The sequence below is a fragment of the Anomaloglossus baeobatrachus genome, chromosome 2, assembly GCF_048569485.1.
Source record: "Anomaloglossus baeobatrachus isolate aAnoBae1 chromosome 2, aAnoBae1.hap1, whole genome shotgun sequence".
NCBI lineage: Eukaryota > Metazoa > Chordata > Amphibia > Anura > Aromobatidae > Anomaloglossus > Anomaloglossus baeobatrachus.
The window spans coordinates 225,871,905-225,887,604 of NC_134354.1; the positions used below are offsets into that span (position 1 = coordinate 225,871,905).

The following is a 15,700-nucleotide window of genomic DNA, read 5'->3' on the forward strand; positions in this document are numbered from 1 at the left end:
ATGTCCAGCAGAACTTTCTAAACTGTTTAAAATCACACACACACATACATATATATATATATATATATATATATATATATATATATATATACAGCTCTACCAAAAATTAAGGGACCACTGCAAAATTGACACTTTCTCTGAATTTTCTCTTTATAGGTGTATTTCAGACCTGAACCTCATTGAAAACCTCTGGAATGTAATCAAGAGGAAGATGGATAGTCACGAGCCATCAAACAAAGAAGAACTGCTTACATTTTTGCACCAGGAGTGGCATTAGGTCACCCAAAAGCAGTGTGAAAGACTGGTGGAAAGCATGCCAAGACACATAAACGCTGTGATTAAAAATCATGGTTATTCCACAAAATATTGGATTTCTGACCTCTTCCTAAGTTAAAACATTATTAGTATTGTTGATTCTAAATGATTATGAACTTGTTTTCTTTGCATTATTTGAGGTCTTAAAGCAATTCATATTTTTGTTATTTTGACCATCTTCCATTTTAATAAAATAAATACAAAATGTATTGCTTGGAAATTCGGAGACATGTCAGTAGTTTATAGAATAAAAGAACAATTTACATTTTACTCAAAAATATACCTATAAAGAGAAAAATCAGAAAAACTGAAAATTTTGCAGTGGTCTCTTAATTCTTGCCAGAGCTAGCTAGCTATCAATCTAATATATATATATATATATATATATATATATATATATATATATATATATATATATATATATATATATATATTAGCTGTACTACCCGGCTTCGCCCGGGTTAATAACTGCTGTTAACAAAATAGAATGTATTAACAAAAATGTATTCTGCACACAGAAACCACAAAACAAATAGATAGAAATGTAATTATTAAATTGTTGCCTATATTAACCAATCAGAGCTCAGATTAATTAACTGTAGCAAAATAGAAGCTAAGCTGTGATTGGTTGCTATTGGCTATTTATCAGGCAATAGAAAGTCCTCCCCACTGACAGTATATATTAGCTCACACATACACATATAGACAGGTCATGTGACTGACAGCTGCCGTATTTCCTATGTGGTACATTTGTTGTTCTTGTAGTTTGGCTGCTTATTAATCAGATTTTTATTTTTGAAGGATAATACCAGACTTGTGTGTGTTTAGGGCGATTATGTGGCGAGGTTGGAGTATGTGTGGTGAGATGAGTGCTGAGGGTGGTATATGTGTTCAAGCACGTGGTAGTGTGTTCATATCCCCGAGTGTGGTGAGTATCCCATGTCGGGGCCCCACCTTAGCAACTGTACGGTATATACTCTTTGGCGCCATCGCCTCATTTTTTAAGTGCCCCTTGTTCACATCTGGAGCTGTCAATTTGCCTCCAACACTTTTCAATTTACTTTTTCCCCATTATGTAGATAAGGGCAAAATTGATTGGTAAATTGGAACGCGCGGGGTTAAAATTTCGCCTCACAACATAGCACCCAGCGCTGCCCAGGATAGTAACTGTCTCTCTGTTTCTCTCCCATTCTCTGTCTGTCTCCCCCTCTGTATATATCTCTCTGTCTCTCTCTCTCTGTTTGTCTGTCTGTCTCTTTCCCTGTCTGTCTATCTATCTCTGTCATTTTCCCTATCTGTCTTTTTCCCTGTCTGTCTCTTTCCCTCTGTCTCTTTCCCTGTGTCTGTCTCTTTATGTCTCTTTACCTGTCTTTGTCTGTCTCTTTCCCTCTCTTTCCCTGTCAGTCTGTCTCTTTGTCTGTCTCTTTGAGTCTGTCTCTTACCCTGTCTACGTCTGTTTCTTACCCGTCTGTGTCTGCCTCTTTCCTTGTCTGTGTCTGTCTCTTCCCCTGGCTGCATTGTGATACGCCAACATTCCATATAAGGGCATGGCTGTGCATTCTTCTGAAGTTCTGGCTGCACTGTGGCTCCCAGCTCCATTCGCTTTAATGGAGGCAGGTTTTTTGGCGAATAACTGTAAAGCGCGGGGTTAAAATTTCCCCTCGAAACATAGCCTATGACGCTCTCGGGGTCCAGAAGTGTGAGTGTGCAAAATTTTGTTGCTGTAGCTGCAACGGTGCAAATGCCAATCCCGGACATACATACACACACACACACATTCAGCTTTATATATTATACATATATATATATATATATATATATATATATAGGAGACCCGAACTGCCAATGACTGCCAGTGACTTCTAATGGGGTGCAGGTCAAGTTGGGGTCCAGAACAGAACTTTATCTAAAGGTTAGCTGAACCCATCAGAACAAGCAATGTCTGACTTTCATTTGTTTCTTTTCATAGATTATTTATTTATTATTACTTTTGTTAGATTCAAGTTATTTCTGTGACCATTGTGGGTTTTTCTTTCATTAAACGAGGGGTACCAACAATTTTGACTACGTGTGTATTTTTTTTTAATGAGGGAAAAGATTAGACAATTTAAAACTGTCTATGTTCTTAACTTTTTTTTCAAACTTTCTTTTAATGCCCTTAAGGGGATTTGAACCTGCAATCACTTGATTGCTTCAACTGTACCATTGAATAATAAAACAAATAGGTCGGAAGGTGCGATTAAATGTTTGACAACGCGATGATGTACCAAGATCCTGTACTTGGTTTCAACAGTCGTTGTGTGCTGACAGAGTCCCTTTACTCGCTGCATCAAGGTGAGGCCAAACATTTAAGTGCACCTCCTCGCCATCTTGTTTTCCATCTCTGCCCTTCTCTGGCTCTTATGAATCCAGAACAATCAATCAGAGAAGAGGGGGAGGTGGAGATTGAGGGAAAACTAGCAGAAGGGAAGAAGTATTTAAATGTTTGGCCCCATCATGATGAACGAGTCCCTTTTTACTGAGTTTTCCGGTTCAGTATTTATGCTTCGATAGACTAGCAGAGGTACGAAGAAACAATCTGAGCTGGTACACAACCTTCCTTGCTCCAGCACTGACGGTACACCACTACACCTGTGAATCTTTACAGGCTATAGCACTGAGGTATAATGCACCAGCCTGAACTAGTATAGACCTTTCCTGGTTGTATTATTACTATCCGTTGCATCACGTGCAAATGTTTACAGGCTGTAGCCGTGCTGCAACAACTACAGCACATATCATGGCTGCAGCTAATCACTGACCTCAGTAGCTTTTGCCGTATACCTTTATTAAATTTAAAGATATTTCCACATGGGTTGTAAAGGGAGTAGAAAGAATCCACTTCCACAAATTCATGACAAAAAGTCATGAGCTGCCGACACATTTGTGGCAGATTTTCTTGTAGATCTGACGAGCATTTCACTTTAAGCAATGGAAAGTGTAAAATTTAGTTTTGAGAAAAAGTATCAAGCTCACCCCAGAGACCGCTCAGTTCCGTCAGTAATAGAACGCAAAGGATCCACCACCTTCACCAAGTCTAAGAGCGTTACGCTCGAAATGCATCTAGTGTGAGCCTTATGACTCCCATAGACCTGCTATATTACTCATGAACCATGTGATATTTTCTTGGATGATTTTAAAGAAATCTAATATATAAAGCTCAGTGTATGTATGTGTGTATGTCCGCTAAAGGAATTTGCATTGCCGCATTTACAATCACGAGATTTTGCACATACGCCGCATGTGACCCAGGAAACGTCGTAGACTATGTTTTGACAGGAAAATTTAACCCCGCACTTTACAGTTACTCTCCAAAATCCTGCCTCTATTAAACTGAATGGGGGTGGAAGCTACAGGCTTTTAATAGCAACTGTCAGTGGTTGCTATAGGAACAAAATAAACTGTTAGTATAAGAAGCTTATGTTTGAGGTAATATGATGTCGGTGGGGAGACAGAAAGAGACAGAGACACAGACTGAAACAGACGTGGAAAGAGACAGATGGGCAAAGAGACAGCCCTGGAAAGTACAGACCTGGAAAGAGACAGCCGGGCAAAGAGACAGCCGGGCAAAGAGACAGCCGGGCAAAGAGACAGCCGGGCAAAGAGACAGCCGGGCAAAGAGACAGCCGGGCAAAGAAACAGACGGGCAAAGAAACAGACGTGCAAAGAGACAGCCCTGGAAAGAGACAGACTGGGCAAAGAGACAAATAGGAATAACGTTTGGAACACCATTCTAAGTCCGAACTGGGTGCAAAAACCTAAAAAAAATCACTATGGGGAGATAAGGTATGCACACCAGTGACTATGTAAGGGGAATACATGAAATAGCAGAAACTGCTGTGTGAATACTGACTTGAAAAATCCAATAGCTATATGCAAGAGTGAATATGTGAAAAATGGAATCTGCATTACTGCCATGAACATATGAATCAAGAGAAATTTAGCTACTGAATTGATCAATGCAATAGAGCCCCAACACTACAGTTCGGACTTAGAATGGTGTTCCAAACGTTATTCCTATTTGTTAGTATTTTTTCGTTTGTGAACCCTCCCCAACCACACCTATTGCCAATCCATATCATACGCATTAATAGCCTGGGTCTCAGCTTCCCATACACGGTAAGTTTTTTAACTGCATGAGAGGACACACACAAGCTAGGGACCCCAACGTAGAGAAATACTTTGGCGTAGTGTTGGGGCTCTATTGCATTGATCAATTCAGTAGCTAAATTTCTCTTGATTCATATGTTCATGGCAGTAATGCAGATTCCATTTTTCACATATTCACTCTTGCATATAGCTATTGGATTTTTCAAGTCAGTATTCACACAGCAGTTTCTGCTATTTCATGTATTCCCCTTACATAGTCACTGGTGTGCATACCTTATCTCCCCATAGTGGGCAAAGAGACAGACTGGGCAAAGAGACAGACTGGGCAAAGAGACAGACTGGGCAAAGAGACAGACGGGGAAAGAGACAGACGGGGAAAGAGACAGACAAAGACAGACGGGGAAAGAGACAGGTGAAAGACAGAGCCAGAGAGACACACACATAGAGACAGACACACACAGAGACAGACACAGAGATAGAGAGACACAGACAGACACAGAGATGGAGACAGACTGATACAAATACAGACAGAGAGATAGAAACAGACAGACAGACATAGACAGACAAAGAAAGACACAGACAAAGAGACAGACAGACAGCAACACACAGAGACTGGGAGAGAGACAGAGAGACAGTTGCTATCCTGGGCAATGCCCGGGTACTACAGCTAGTTACCAATAAAGGTGAATTTTATTGTAAAGAAAAAAAATCTGGAAGGTGGATCATTTCTTCTTGTTTCACAAAGTGTGAAATTTGCAGTGAAAATCATCTAAAGGAATCAATATGCAGCAGGTCAATTTCCATTTTATGCAGAACATGGAAGCCATCTGGTTAAATTTTCAGTGTATGTGCACTTTGTCACAATACTCCAAGGATCATCATAAAATATATTGCAATCATAAAAGGGGCATACAAAGGGTTGACCTATTATCTAACATAATACCCTAAAAATGAAGTCAAAGTTTTTCATCAGCAAAAAAAAAATCATAATGTTAATGCTGTACAAAGCAAGTAAAGCCATGTGCTAGAGATAACAGAATGGCTGCCTTTGAACCTGCCTCTCCTGATATACACCAGTCATCCCAATTCACGCTCCACCCTGCAGATGGATAAGACTCCAAGCTGCAGTCCATGCACGGCTCTGTGAACACAAGCTCTTCCAGACTAACTTTATGGACATAATATCATGGCGTTCTTGAACAAAGCACTGATTTTCCTGATTGGAATCCTTTTGGCTGTTTACTTTTACTCGGGGAAAGAATTTAAACCCGGTATGTATGTTGTGTTTCTATACGCTTGTTGTTAGCTTATTGAGGCTTATAAAGTTAATAGTCGCTAAAAGATCTCTAAGGCTACAATCCCACAATGAGCTTTGGGTGACTTTTAGACACTGTATATTTTCAAAAAAAGCATGTAATCTGCACCGAAGTGTATCACTAACGTTTTGTCAAAGTTAAACACAAGGAAATATCAAAAAGAAATCAGCTTTATAGATGACACACCAAGAAGAGACAAACAACGCAGTATGAAAAAATGCGATAAAAATACGTTAACAAAAAAGCAATGAAAAAAACGCAAGTAGCTTTATTTAAATAGGTGGAGAAATGGTGCAACATTAAAACTCACCAAAAGCTCTCATGGGAACAAGTATTGTCTATTAAAGATTGGTGGGCGAGGATCACCGAAAAATACATCTTACAGTATGTTCACACGAATGACAAGGTTTTCAAGCGGAAACCACTTCAGGCAGTGGTGGCATTTTATTTATCCTGAAACATTTATTTGCTAACTTTTGGGGGCATGGCCTGAAAAGGTTTGAAAACATATTTTGGTGGTATTTTCAGAATGGTTTTCTTAATAGGTATTTTTTGAGGAATATTTGCAGGCTTTTTTTTTCTTTTTTTTTAAGTCCATTAAGATTAGATTTTAACATTAGATTTATTTTATTTATCACAAAACAGTAAAAATACATTAGGTGTTTACCAACTATTTTTTTGGCCTTCCTGTTGACTTTTATTGTAAAGTATGAGGTGCCTTCTAAGGATAAAATACCTGTAGAATACTTCACTCACTACTTTTAACTGATTTGCATTTTTGGAAACCTGAAGAGGTTAAAAGACCCTCAAAAGTCTAAACATATAAAGAGAAAGTCATTTTTTTAAACAGAAATTAATAGGACAGTTATATTGAGTATATTCTATGCCAGGGGTGAGCAACTAAATTTACAGAGAGGCCATATGAAAAATTGTGACTGGTGTGGAGGGCCGAACCAATAGGCTGAAATTATCTTTGCTCAATGTTACAGTATTTTATATTAATATTGTATCACTTAATTTGAGTACAACTAAGTATGCTTTCGCTCTCTACATACCATATGAGCCTCCCCACAGCCCCTATATACAGTAAGAGCCCACTCACAGCTCCCTATATAGAGTATGAGCCCCCACACAGACGCCTATATACAGTATGAGCAAACACAGGCCCCCTGTATACAGTATGAGCCCTCCCATAGTCTCTTTATACACAGTATGAGCCCCCACACGGCTCCTTTATATATAGTACTAGAAGGTAGCCCAATTCTAACGCATCGGGTATACTAGAATTTATGTATTGTGTAGTTAATGTATGATTTTTGTTTTATATATACAGTTAGGTCCAGAAATATTTGGACAGTGACGCAATTTTCGCGAGTTGGGCTCTGCATGCCACCACATTGGATTTAAAATGAAACCTCTACAACAGAATTCAAGTGCAGATTGTAACGTTTAATTTGAAGGTTTGAACAAAAATATCTGATAGAAATTGTAGGAATTGTCACATTTCTTTACAAACACTCCACATTTTAGGAGGTCAAAAGTAATTGGACAAATAAACCAAACCCAAACAAAATATTTTTATTTTCAATATTTTGTTGCGAATCCTTTGGAGGCAATCACTGCCTTAAGTCTGGAACCCTTGGACATCACCAAACGCTGGGTTTCCTCCTTCTTAATGCTTTGCCAGGCCTTTACAGCCGCAGCCTTTAGGTCTTGCTTGTTTGTGGGTCTTTCCGTCTTAAGTCTGGATTTGAGCAAGTGAAATGCATGCTCAATTGGGTTAAGATCTGGTGATTGACTTGGCCATTGCAGAATGTTCCACTTTTTTGCACTCATGAACTCCTGGGTAGCTTTGGCTGTATGCTTGGGGTCATTGTCCATCTGTACTATGAAGCGCCGTCCGATCAACTTTGTGGCATTTGGCTGAATCTGGGCTGAAAGTATATCCCGGTACACTTCAGAATTCATCCGGCTACTCTTGTCTGCTGTTATGTCATCAATAAACACAAGTGACCCAGTGCCATTGAAAGCCATGCATGCCCATGCCATCACGTTGCCTCCACCATGTTTTACAGAGGATGTGGTGTGCCTTGGATCATGTGCCGTTCCCTTTCTTCTCCAAACTTTTTTCTTCCCATCATTCTGGTACAGGTTGATCTTTGTCTCATCTGTCCATAGAATACTTTTCCAGAAGTGAGCTGGCTTCATGAGGTGTTTTTCAGCAAATGTAACTCTGGCCTGTCTATTTTTGGAATTGATGAATAGTTTGCATCTAGATGTGAACCCTTTGTATTTACTTTCATGGAGTCTTCTCTTTACTGTTGACTTAGAGACAGATACACCTACTTCACTGAGAGTGTTCTGGACTTCAGTTGATGTTGTGTACGGGTTCTTCTTCACCAAAGAAAGTATGCGGCGATCATCCACCACTGTTGTCATCCGTGGACGCCCAGGCATTTTTGAGTTCCCAAGCTCACCAGTCAATTCCTTTTTTCTCAGAATCTACCCGACTGTTGATTTTGCTACTCCAAGCATGTCTGCTATCTCTCTGATGGATTTTTTCTTTTTTTTCATCCTCAGGATGTTCTGCTTCACCTCAATTGAGAGTTCCTTAGACCGCATGTTGTCTGGTCACAGCAACAGCTTCCAAATGCAAAACCACACACCTGTAATCAACCCCAGACCTTTTAACTACTTCATTGATTACAGGTTAACGAGGGAGACGCCTCCAGAGTTAATTGCAGCTCTTAGAGTCCCTTGTCCAATTACTTTTGGTCCCTTGAAAAAGAGGAGGCTATGCATTACAGAGCTATGATTCCTAAACCCTTTCTCCGATTTGGATGTGAAAACTCTCATATTGCAGCTGGGAGTGTGCACTTTCAGCCCATATTATAGATATAATTGTATTTCTGAACATGTTTTTGTAAACAGCTAAAATAACAAAACTTGTGTCACTGTCCAAATATTTCTGGACCTAACTGTATATATATATATATATATATATATATATATATATTATTGTGTGTAGTTGCCAGTGTTTGTGTAGGGCGCTGTAAATGTTCTGGGTGTTGTCTGGGTGTGGGGGGGTGTGAGAGTGGTGTTGTTTGTGTGTTGCGTTGTGTGTGTTGCGTTGTTTGTGGAGCGCTGTGTGTCTGCAGTGTTGTGTGTGTGTGTTGTGCTGTGTGTGTTGCGCAATTTGTGTGTGTGTGTGTGTGTGTGTGTGTGGGGTGTGTGTGTGTGTTTTGGGGGGAGGTATGTTTTGTGCAATGTGTGAGTGTTGCGCGGTATGAGCGTACATTTGTGTATGCCGCGGCGTTTGTGTGTTGGGTGTTGTGTGTGTGCGATGTTGTGTGTGTGTGTGGGTGTCTGTGTAGGGCGGTGTTTGTGGTTCCCAGTGTGTGTGTGTGTCTGATGTGTTGTGCGGTGCGCGTGTGGTGGTGTGTGTGTGTTTTTGGGGGAGGTGTGCACCCCTATTGAGCTCCATCCCCCATGCTGCGCACCCCCCATCGTGCTCTTTCCCCCATGCTGCGTATCCCCATCGTGCTCCATCCCCCATGCTGCACACCCCCCATTGTGCTCCATACTCAATGCTGCACACCCCTCATCGTGCTCCATCCTCCATGCTGCGCACCCCCCATCGTGCTCCATCCCCCATGCTGCGCACCCACCATTGTGTTCCATCCCCCATGCTGCGCACCCCCTATCATGCTCCATCCCCCATGCTGCGCACCCCCTATCGTGCTCCATCCCCCATGCTGCGCACCCGCCATTGTGCTCCATCCCCCATGCTGCGCACCCCCTATCATGCTCCATCCCCCATGCTGCGCACCCCCCATCGTGCTCCATCCCCCATGCTGCGCACCCCCCATCGTGCTCCATCCTCCATACTGCGCACCCCCCATCGTGCTCCATCCCCCATGCTGTGCACCCCCCATCGTGCTCCATCCTCCATGCTGCACACCCCCCATCGTGCTCCATACTCCATGCTGCACACCCCCCATCGTGCTCCATCCTCCATGCTGCGCACCCCCCATCATGCTCCATCCCTCATGCTGCACACCCCCCATCATGCTCCATCCCCCATGCTGCGCAACCCACATCGTGATCCATCCCTCATGCTGCGCACCCCTCATCGTGCTCCATGCTCCATACTGCACACCCCCCATCATGCTCCATGCTGCACACCCCCCATCGTGCTCCATGCTGCACACACCCCATCGTGCTCCATCCTCCATGCTGCACACCCCCCATCGTGCTCCATCCCTCATGCTGCGCACCCCCCATCCTGCGCCATCGTCCATGCTGCACCCCCCCCATCGTGCTCCATGCTGCACACCCCCATCGTGCTCCATGCTGCACACCCCCCATCGTGCTCCATCCTCAATGCTGCGCAACCCCCCATCGTGCTCCATCCCCGATGCTGCACACCTCCCATCATGCTCCATCCTCCATGCTGCACACCCCTCATCGTGCTCCATCCTCCATGCTGCACACCCCCCATCATGCTCCATCCTCCATGCTGGGGCCGCCGGGGGCGGGGCCGAGCGTGCCAACGTGTGCCGGGGTCGGGGCCGAGCGGGCGAGGTGTCAGCGTATGCCGGCTCCCTGCACATATGTACCGGGAGCTGGTGTACGCTGGTAACCATGATACACATCGGGTAACTAAGGGAAGCGCTTCCTATAGTTACCTGATGTGTGTCATGGTTACCAGCGTACACCGGCTCAGTCACGATCCCAGCATCGCAAAGTTATGTACGCCGGGGGCGGGGCCGAGTGGGCGAGGCGTCAGTGTATACCGGCTCCCTGCACATGTGTACCGGGAGCTGGTGTACGCTGGAGCGGGCGATGCGTGCGGAGGGCCATGGCAAGCGGCCAATCCATGCGGGGGGCGGGGCCAAACCGAGGCGAGCGGGAGCGGGCGATGTGTGCGGAGGGCCGTGGCGAGCGGGCAATCCATGCGGGGGGCAGGGCCAGGCCGAGGCGAGCGGCCAATCCATGGGGGGGAGACGGGGCCAGGCCGAGCCTAGCAGCCAATCCGACAGTTGTCACTGTAACGACACTGTCACGACACAATTTTGGAGCAAGACAGACAGACAGACAGAATAAGGCAATTATATATATAGGTAAGCCTCCAACTGGTTTTCTTATACACAGTATGATGCCCATGTAGCCCCCTATATACAGTATGAGCCCCCACATAGCCCTTCATATACAGTATGAGCCCCCACATAGCCCTCTATATACAGTTTGAGCCTCAACATAGCTCCTATATACAGTAGGAGCCCATACACAGTCCCCTGTATATAATGAGCCCTCACACAGTCCTTCTATATTTAGTAAGAGTTCTCACATAGCCTCTTTTTACACAGTATGAGTCCCCACATAGCTTCGTTATAGACAGTATGAGCTTCCTATATACAGTATGAGCTGCCACAGTCCCCTTACATACAGTATGAGCCCCCAAACAATCTCCTAATAAACAGTGTGAGCCCCACATTGCTTCCTACATACAGTATGAGCCCCAAAATAGTCTCCTTATACACGGTATGAGCCCCCACATAACCTCCTTATATATAGTAAGATCCCCAAACACTCTCCTTACATACAATATGAGCCCCCACATAGCCTCCTATATACATTATGAGCCAAAGCTCCTATATCTATTATGAGCCCCCACATAGCCGATATGTGTACAGCTACATATCTCACATACATAGAAAGAAAGAGAAAAACATACACCACATACCTCTCTATCGTTCCCCCGATGTTGAGCTCTCCTCCGGTCTTCAGTGCACTGACACAGCAGACATGATGATGTGGTGTCATCATGTCTGCTTCTTAGTCACACATGATATACTGGCAAACGGCTCCATCCTCCACCAATATATTCACCGCTATCTGCCTCAGTGGATGCAGATAGCAGCAATATCAAGACACGTGGGGGCGGGTGGTATGGTGCGGCCCATGAGCCACTGGTTTCAGCCCTTTGCCTGTCTCAGTGTGCAGGCTGGACTGGAGCAGCCAGAGGTTTAGATAATAAAAAAAATATTCCAAGCCCAAACATCTCCCGGAGAACTGTTCTGTCCATCAACCAAAAGTGGAAGAAGCATAACACAACTGGAAACCTACCAAAACATGGCTGACCACGTAAACAGACATCCCAAGCAAAGAGAGCACTAATTAAAAAAGCCTCCAAGAGGCCCATGGTCACTCTGGAGGAGCTTCAGAGATCCACAGCTCAGGTGGGTGAATCTGTCCAAAGGACTTCTACAAGGCCTCGGTTCCACTAGGGTATGGCATCTGATACGAGAGTATCTGTTGTGATATGCTAATACCCCTAGGCTCAGGCTCTGCTGGAAGCACGAGCCGAGTGTCATGCAACTGTAATCCGATCTTCTGCGCTGCTTGTCTGTGCGTATGATTCACATGCATCCATAAACTTTATGGATACGTGTGATGCGAGACTCGCTGTCAAACGCAACATTCTATGATTCGATGTTTTATCGTATTGCACTCATACGTGTTAATCACAAGTAGAATTGAGTTGTAGACTCCCCAAATGTAGCCTTTGTGGAAGAGTGTCAAGAAGAGAGTCATTTTTGAAAGCAAGCCATAAGAAGTCTCATTTGCAGTTTGCAAAAAGCTGTATAGAGGACACTGCTAGCATGTGGAAGAAGGTGCTCTGCTTAGATGAGACTAAAGTAGAACTTTTTGGGCAAAACACTATTTGTTGGGAAAAAAAAACACTGCACATCACCCTGAAAACACCGTCAGTACCGTCAAACATGGTGGTGGCAGCATCATGCTGTGGGGATACTTTTCTTCAGCAAGGTCAGGGAAGCTGGTTAGACTTGGTGGGAAGATGTATAGAGCTAAATACAGGTCAATCTTGGAAGGAAACCAGTTTCAGGCTGCAAACAATTTTAGACTGAGGAGTGGTTCACCTTCCAGCAGGACGACCCTAAACATATTGCTGGAGCAGAAGTATAGAGTTGTTTAGATCAAAGCATATTTATATGTTTGAACTGCCCAGTCAAAATCCAGATCTAAATCCAATTGAGAATCTGTGGTAAGACTGGAAAACTAGTGTTCACACGAAGCTCTCTATCCAATCTCACAAAGCTAGAGTTATTTTGCAAAGAAGATTGGGCAAAAAGGTAAGCCACTAGATGTGCAAAGCTGGGGGCAGATCAAAGTATTCTATTGCGCATGTGTGGGCGGTCTTTGACCTTTACTTGCACCTGTGCTTTACAGTACTTTGCTCTGCCCTCAGCTGGGAAGATCAAAGTGCACATGCTCAGGAGCGCAATGGAGACCTCTGTGTGAATGACGCAGGATGCGTCATTCACACGGGGCTAGGCAGGAGGACGGCGACTGCACAGGATAGAGGAGGTGACGGACTGAGAGCAGCGACACCTGTCAGACTGGACCACTTTGTAGGGGAGTATACTAAAGGTGTATTTTACATTATACAGAGCGTCCTGGGCTCTTATATACAATATTCTAGAATGCTGTATATAAGGGCGGGGAGAGAGGGACTGATCACCCGAGGCTGGTTTCTGGGCATGCTCAGTAGAGCAAGCAGGATCCTGTCTATCAGCATGCCAGCGTTCACATGCATTTGTGTGCTATTTAGTCAGGATCCAGCAATTTGCAGAAGTTGGACACAGCTGAAAAACGCTACAAGTAGCGTTTTTGAAAAATGTTAAAAAACTGCAAGTCGCTGGATCCTCACTATAACGCACGCAAATGCAAGTGAGCGCATGTTGACACGAGTCCATTGTAAATGCATTGAAATGAAAATGCATTTGCACTGGATCCGTTTTTGCGTTAAAAAACGTTCAGGACGCATGTTAAAAAAGACGTAGTGTGAAAGCAGCCTTATACTGTCAACTGCTACACTTCATATTCAGATAGTGTGGTGTGACCTTTAAAAAGTGCCATGACGCTTGATCCAGTAACCTAAAGGTTTTGCACACAGTGAAGGTGCAGATGGACCACTGTGGACACAAGCAGTTCTTTATTCACAAAGAAGCTTTTAGGTTACAACATTGAGTACATGTAAAAGGGATACATGGGAGTCAACAATATCCTGTGATTTCTGCACCAAGCAAACCACCACCAGTTTACCATTTTCACAAAACCTCACAGAAGTCAGTCTCATTTTATGTGCTTAAGTATTGAAGGTGGACATTTATGCTCTCCTCACCGCAGCAGCGCACTCCTTCAGCAGGACTATAACACTAGTCTTCAGCTGGCCTATACATTCCACCGCCAGCATCCTATGTTCGGCCACCTCATACTCAGCTATAGCCGGCTGTGCCATTTCACTTCACCCTCAGTCACATTTGTCTTCTAGGTGTCACTGGGTGTGCCTCTTCCATGTCCATTTTCACAGACCGCTATACCTCACCTTTCTGACATTCCACTCTCCTCACTTGCAGACACTTATACTTCTGCAGCCAATTCTCCAACATCGTAAAAGGAATAATCTGTTTAGTGTCTTCACCCCTCATTATCGTAGGTGGCAAACTCTCCATTTTCCTTACTGAGAGGCTGGTCTCCTGTCACCTAGGACAGATAGAGACTTGACACTTATTGGACACTTGTCCCCTTGTTGAGTGTAGTCTGTCTCCCACCTTACTACGTTGCAAGTCTAACTACATCCGCTGTACAGTTCCTATGTATTCAACAACAACTGGCTTTAAAACAGAGCCATTAACCTCTCTGACAATGATCCCCGAGTACCTCCTGACCCAGTTCATTATGTGGACCTTTCAGGACTTTAACCCATTTCACACATGCACTCTTCTCATCTATCTCCTCTAAAAAGGCTGCTTTAAACCATGGCAGCCACCCTATCTCTCTTGCAGAAAAACGGACCCTGGCTCTCACAGCTTTGCAGCACCAACACTGGCTTCTAACCATTTACAATCCGGCATCCATTCCTTATACACATCAGAAAACTGCATATAAAAATGCATATACAGTGCTGGCCAAAAGTATTGGCACCCCTGCAATTCTGTCAGATAATACTCAGTTTCTTCTTGAAAATGATTGCAATCACAAATTCTTTAGTATTATTATCTTCATTTATTTTGCTTGCAAAGAAAAAACACAAAAGAGAATGAAACAAAAATCAAATCATTGATCATTTCGCACAAAACTCCAAAAATGGGCCAAACAAAAGTATTGGCACCCTTAGCCTAATACTTGGTTGCACAACCTTTAGCCAAAATAACTGCAAACAACCGCTTCCGGTAACCATCAATGAGTTTCTTACAATGCTCTGCTGGAATTTTAGACCATTCTTCTTTGGCAAACTGCTCCAGGTCCCTGAGATTTTTAGGGTGCCTTCTCCAAACTGCCATTTTGAGATCTCTCCACAGGTGTTCTATGGGATTCAGGTCTGGACTCATTGCTGGCCACTTTAGTAGTCTCCAGTGCTTTCTATCAAACCATTTTCTAGTGCTTTTTGAAGTGTGTTTTGGGTCATTGTCCTGCTGGGAGAACCATGACCTCTGAGGAGGACCCAGCTTTCTCACACTGGGCCCTACATTATGTTGCAAAATTTGTTGGTAGTCTTCAGACTTCATAATGCCATGCACACGGTCAAGCAGACCAGTGCCATAGGCAGCAAAGCAACTCCAAAACATCAGTGAACCTCCGCCATGTTTGACTATAGGGACTGTGTTCTTTTCTTTGAATGCTACTTTTTCTTTTTTTCCTGTAAACTCTATGTTGATGGCTTTTCCCAAAAAGCTCTACTTTTGTCTCATGTGACCAGAGAACATTCTTCCAAAACGTTTTAGGCTTTCTCAGGTAAGTTTTTGCAAACTCCAGCCTGGCTTTTTTATGTCTCGGGGTAAGAAGTGGGGTCTTCCTGGGTATCCTACCATACAGTCCCTTTTCATTCAGAC

The 15,700-nt window shown here is 43.7% G+C and overlaps 1 protein-coding gene across 1 annotated transcript in view; it reads left to right on the plus strand.

The window, feature by feature from the left end:
* The first annotated feature begins 5,593 nt into the window (after positions 1–5,593).
* HSD11B1 (hydroxysteroid 11-beta dehydrogenase 1) overlaps positions 5,594–15,700 on the plus strand; it is a 66,767-nt gene continuing 56,660 nt past the window's right edge. Inside the window, exon 1 of the mRNA XM_075335635.1 lies at positions 5,594–5,735. Coding sequence (XP_075191750.1) covers positions 5,651–5,735 — 85 coding nt within the window. The 5' untranslated portion in view covers positions 5,594–5,650. The remainder of the gene's footprint in view (positions 5,736–15,700) is intronic.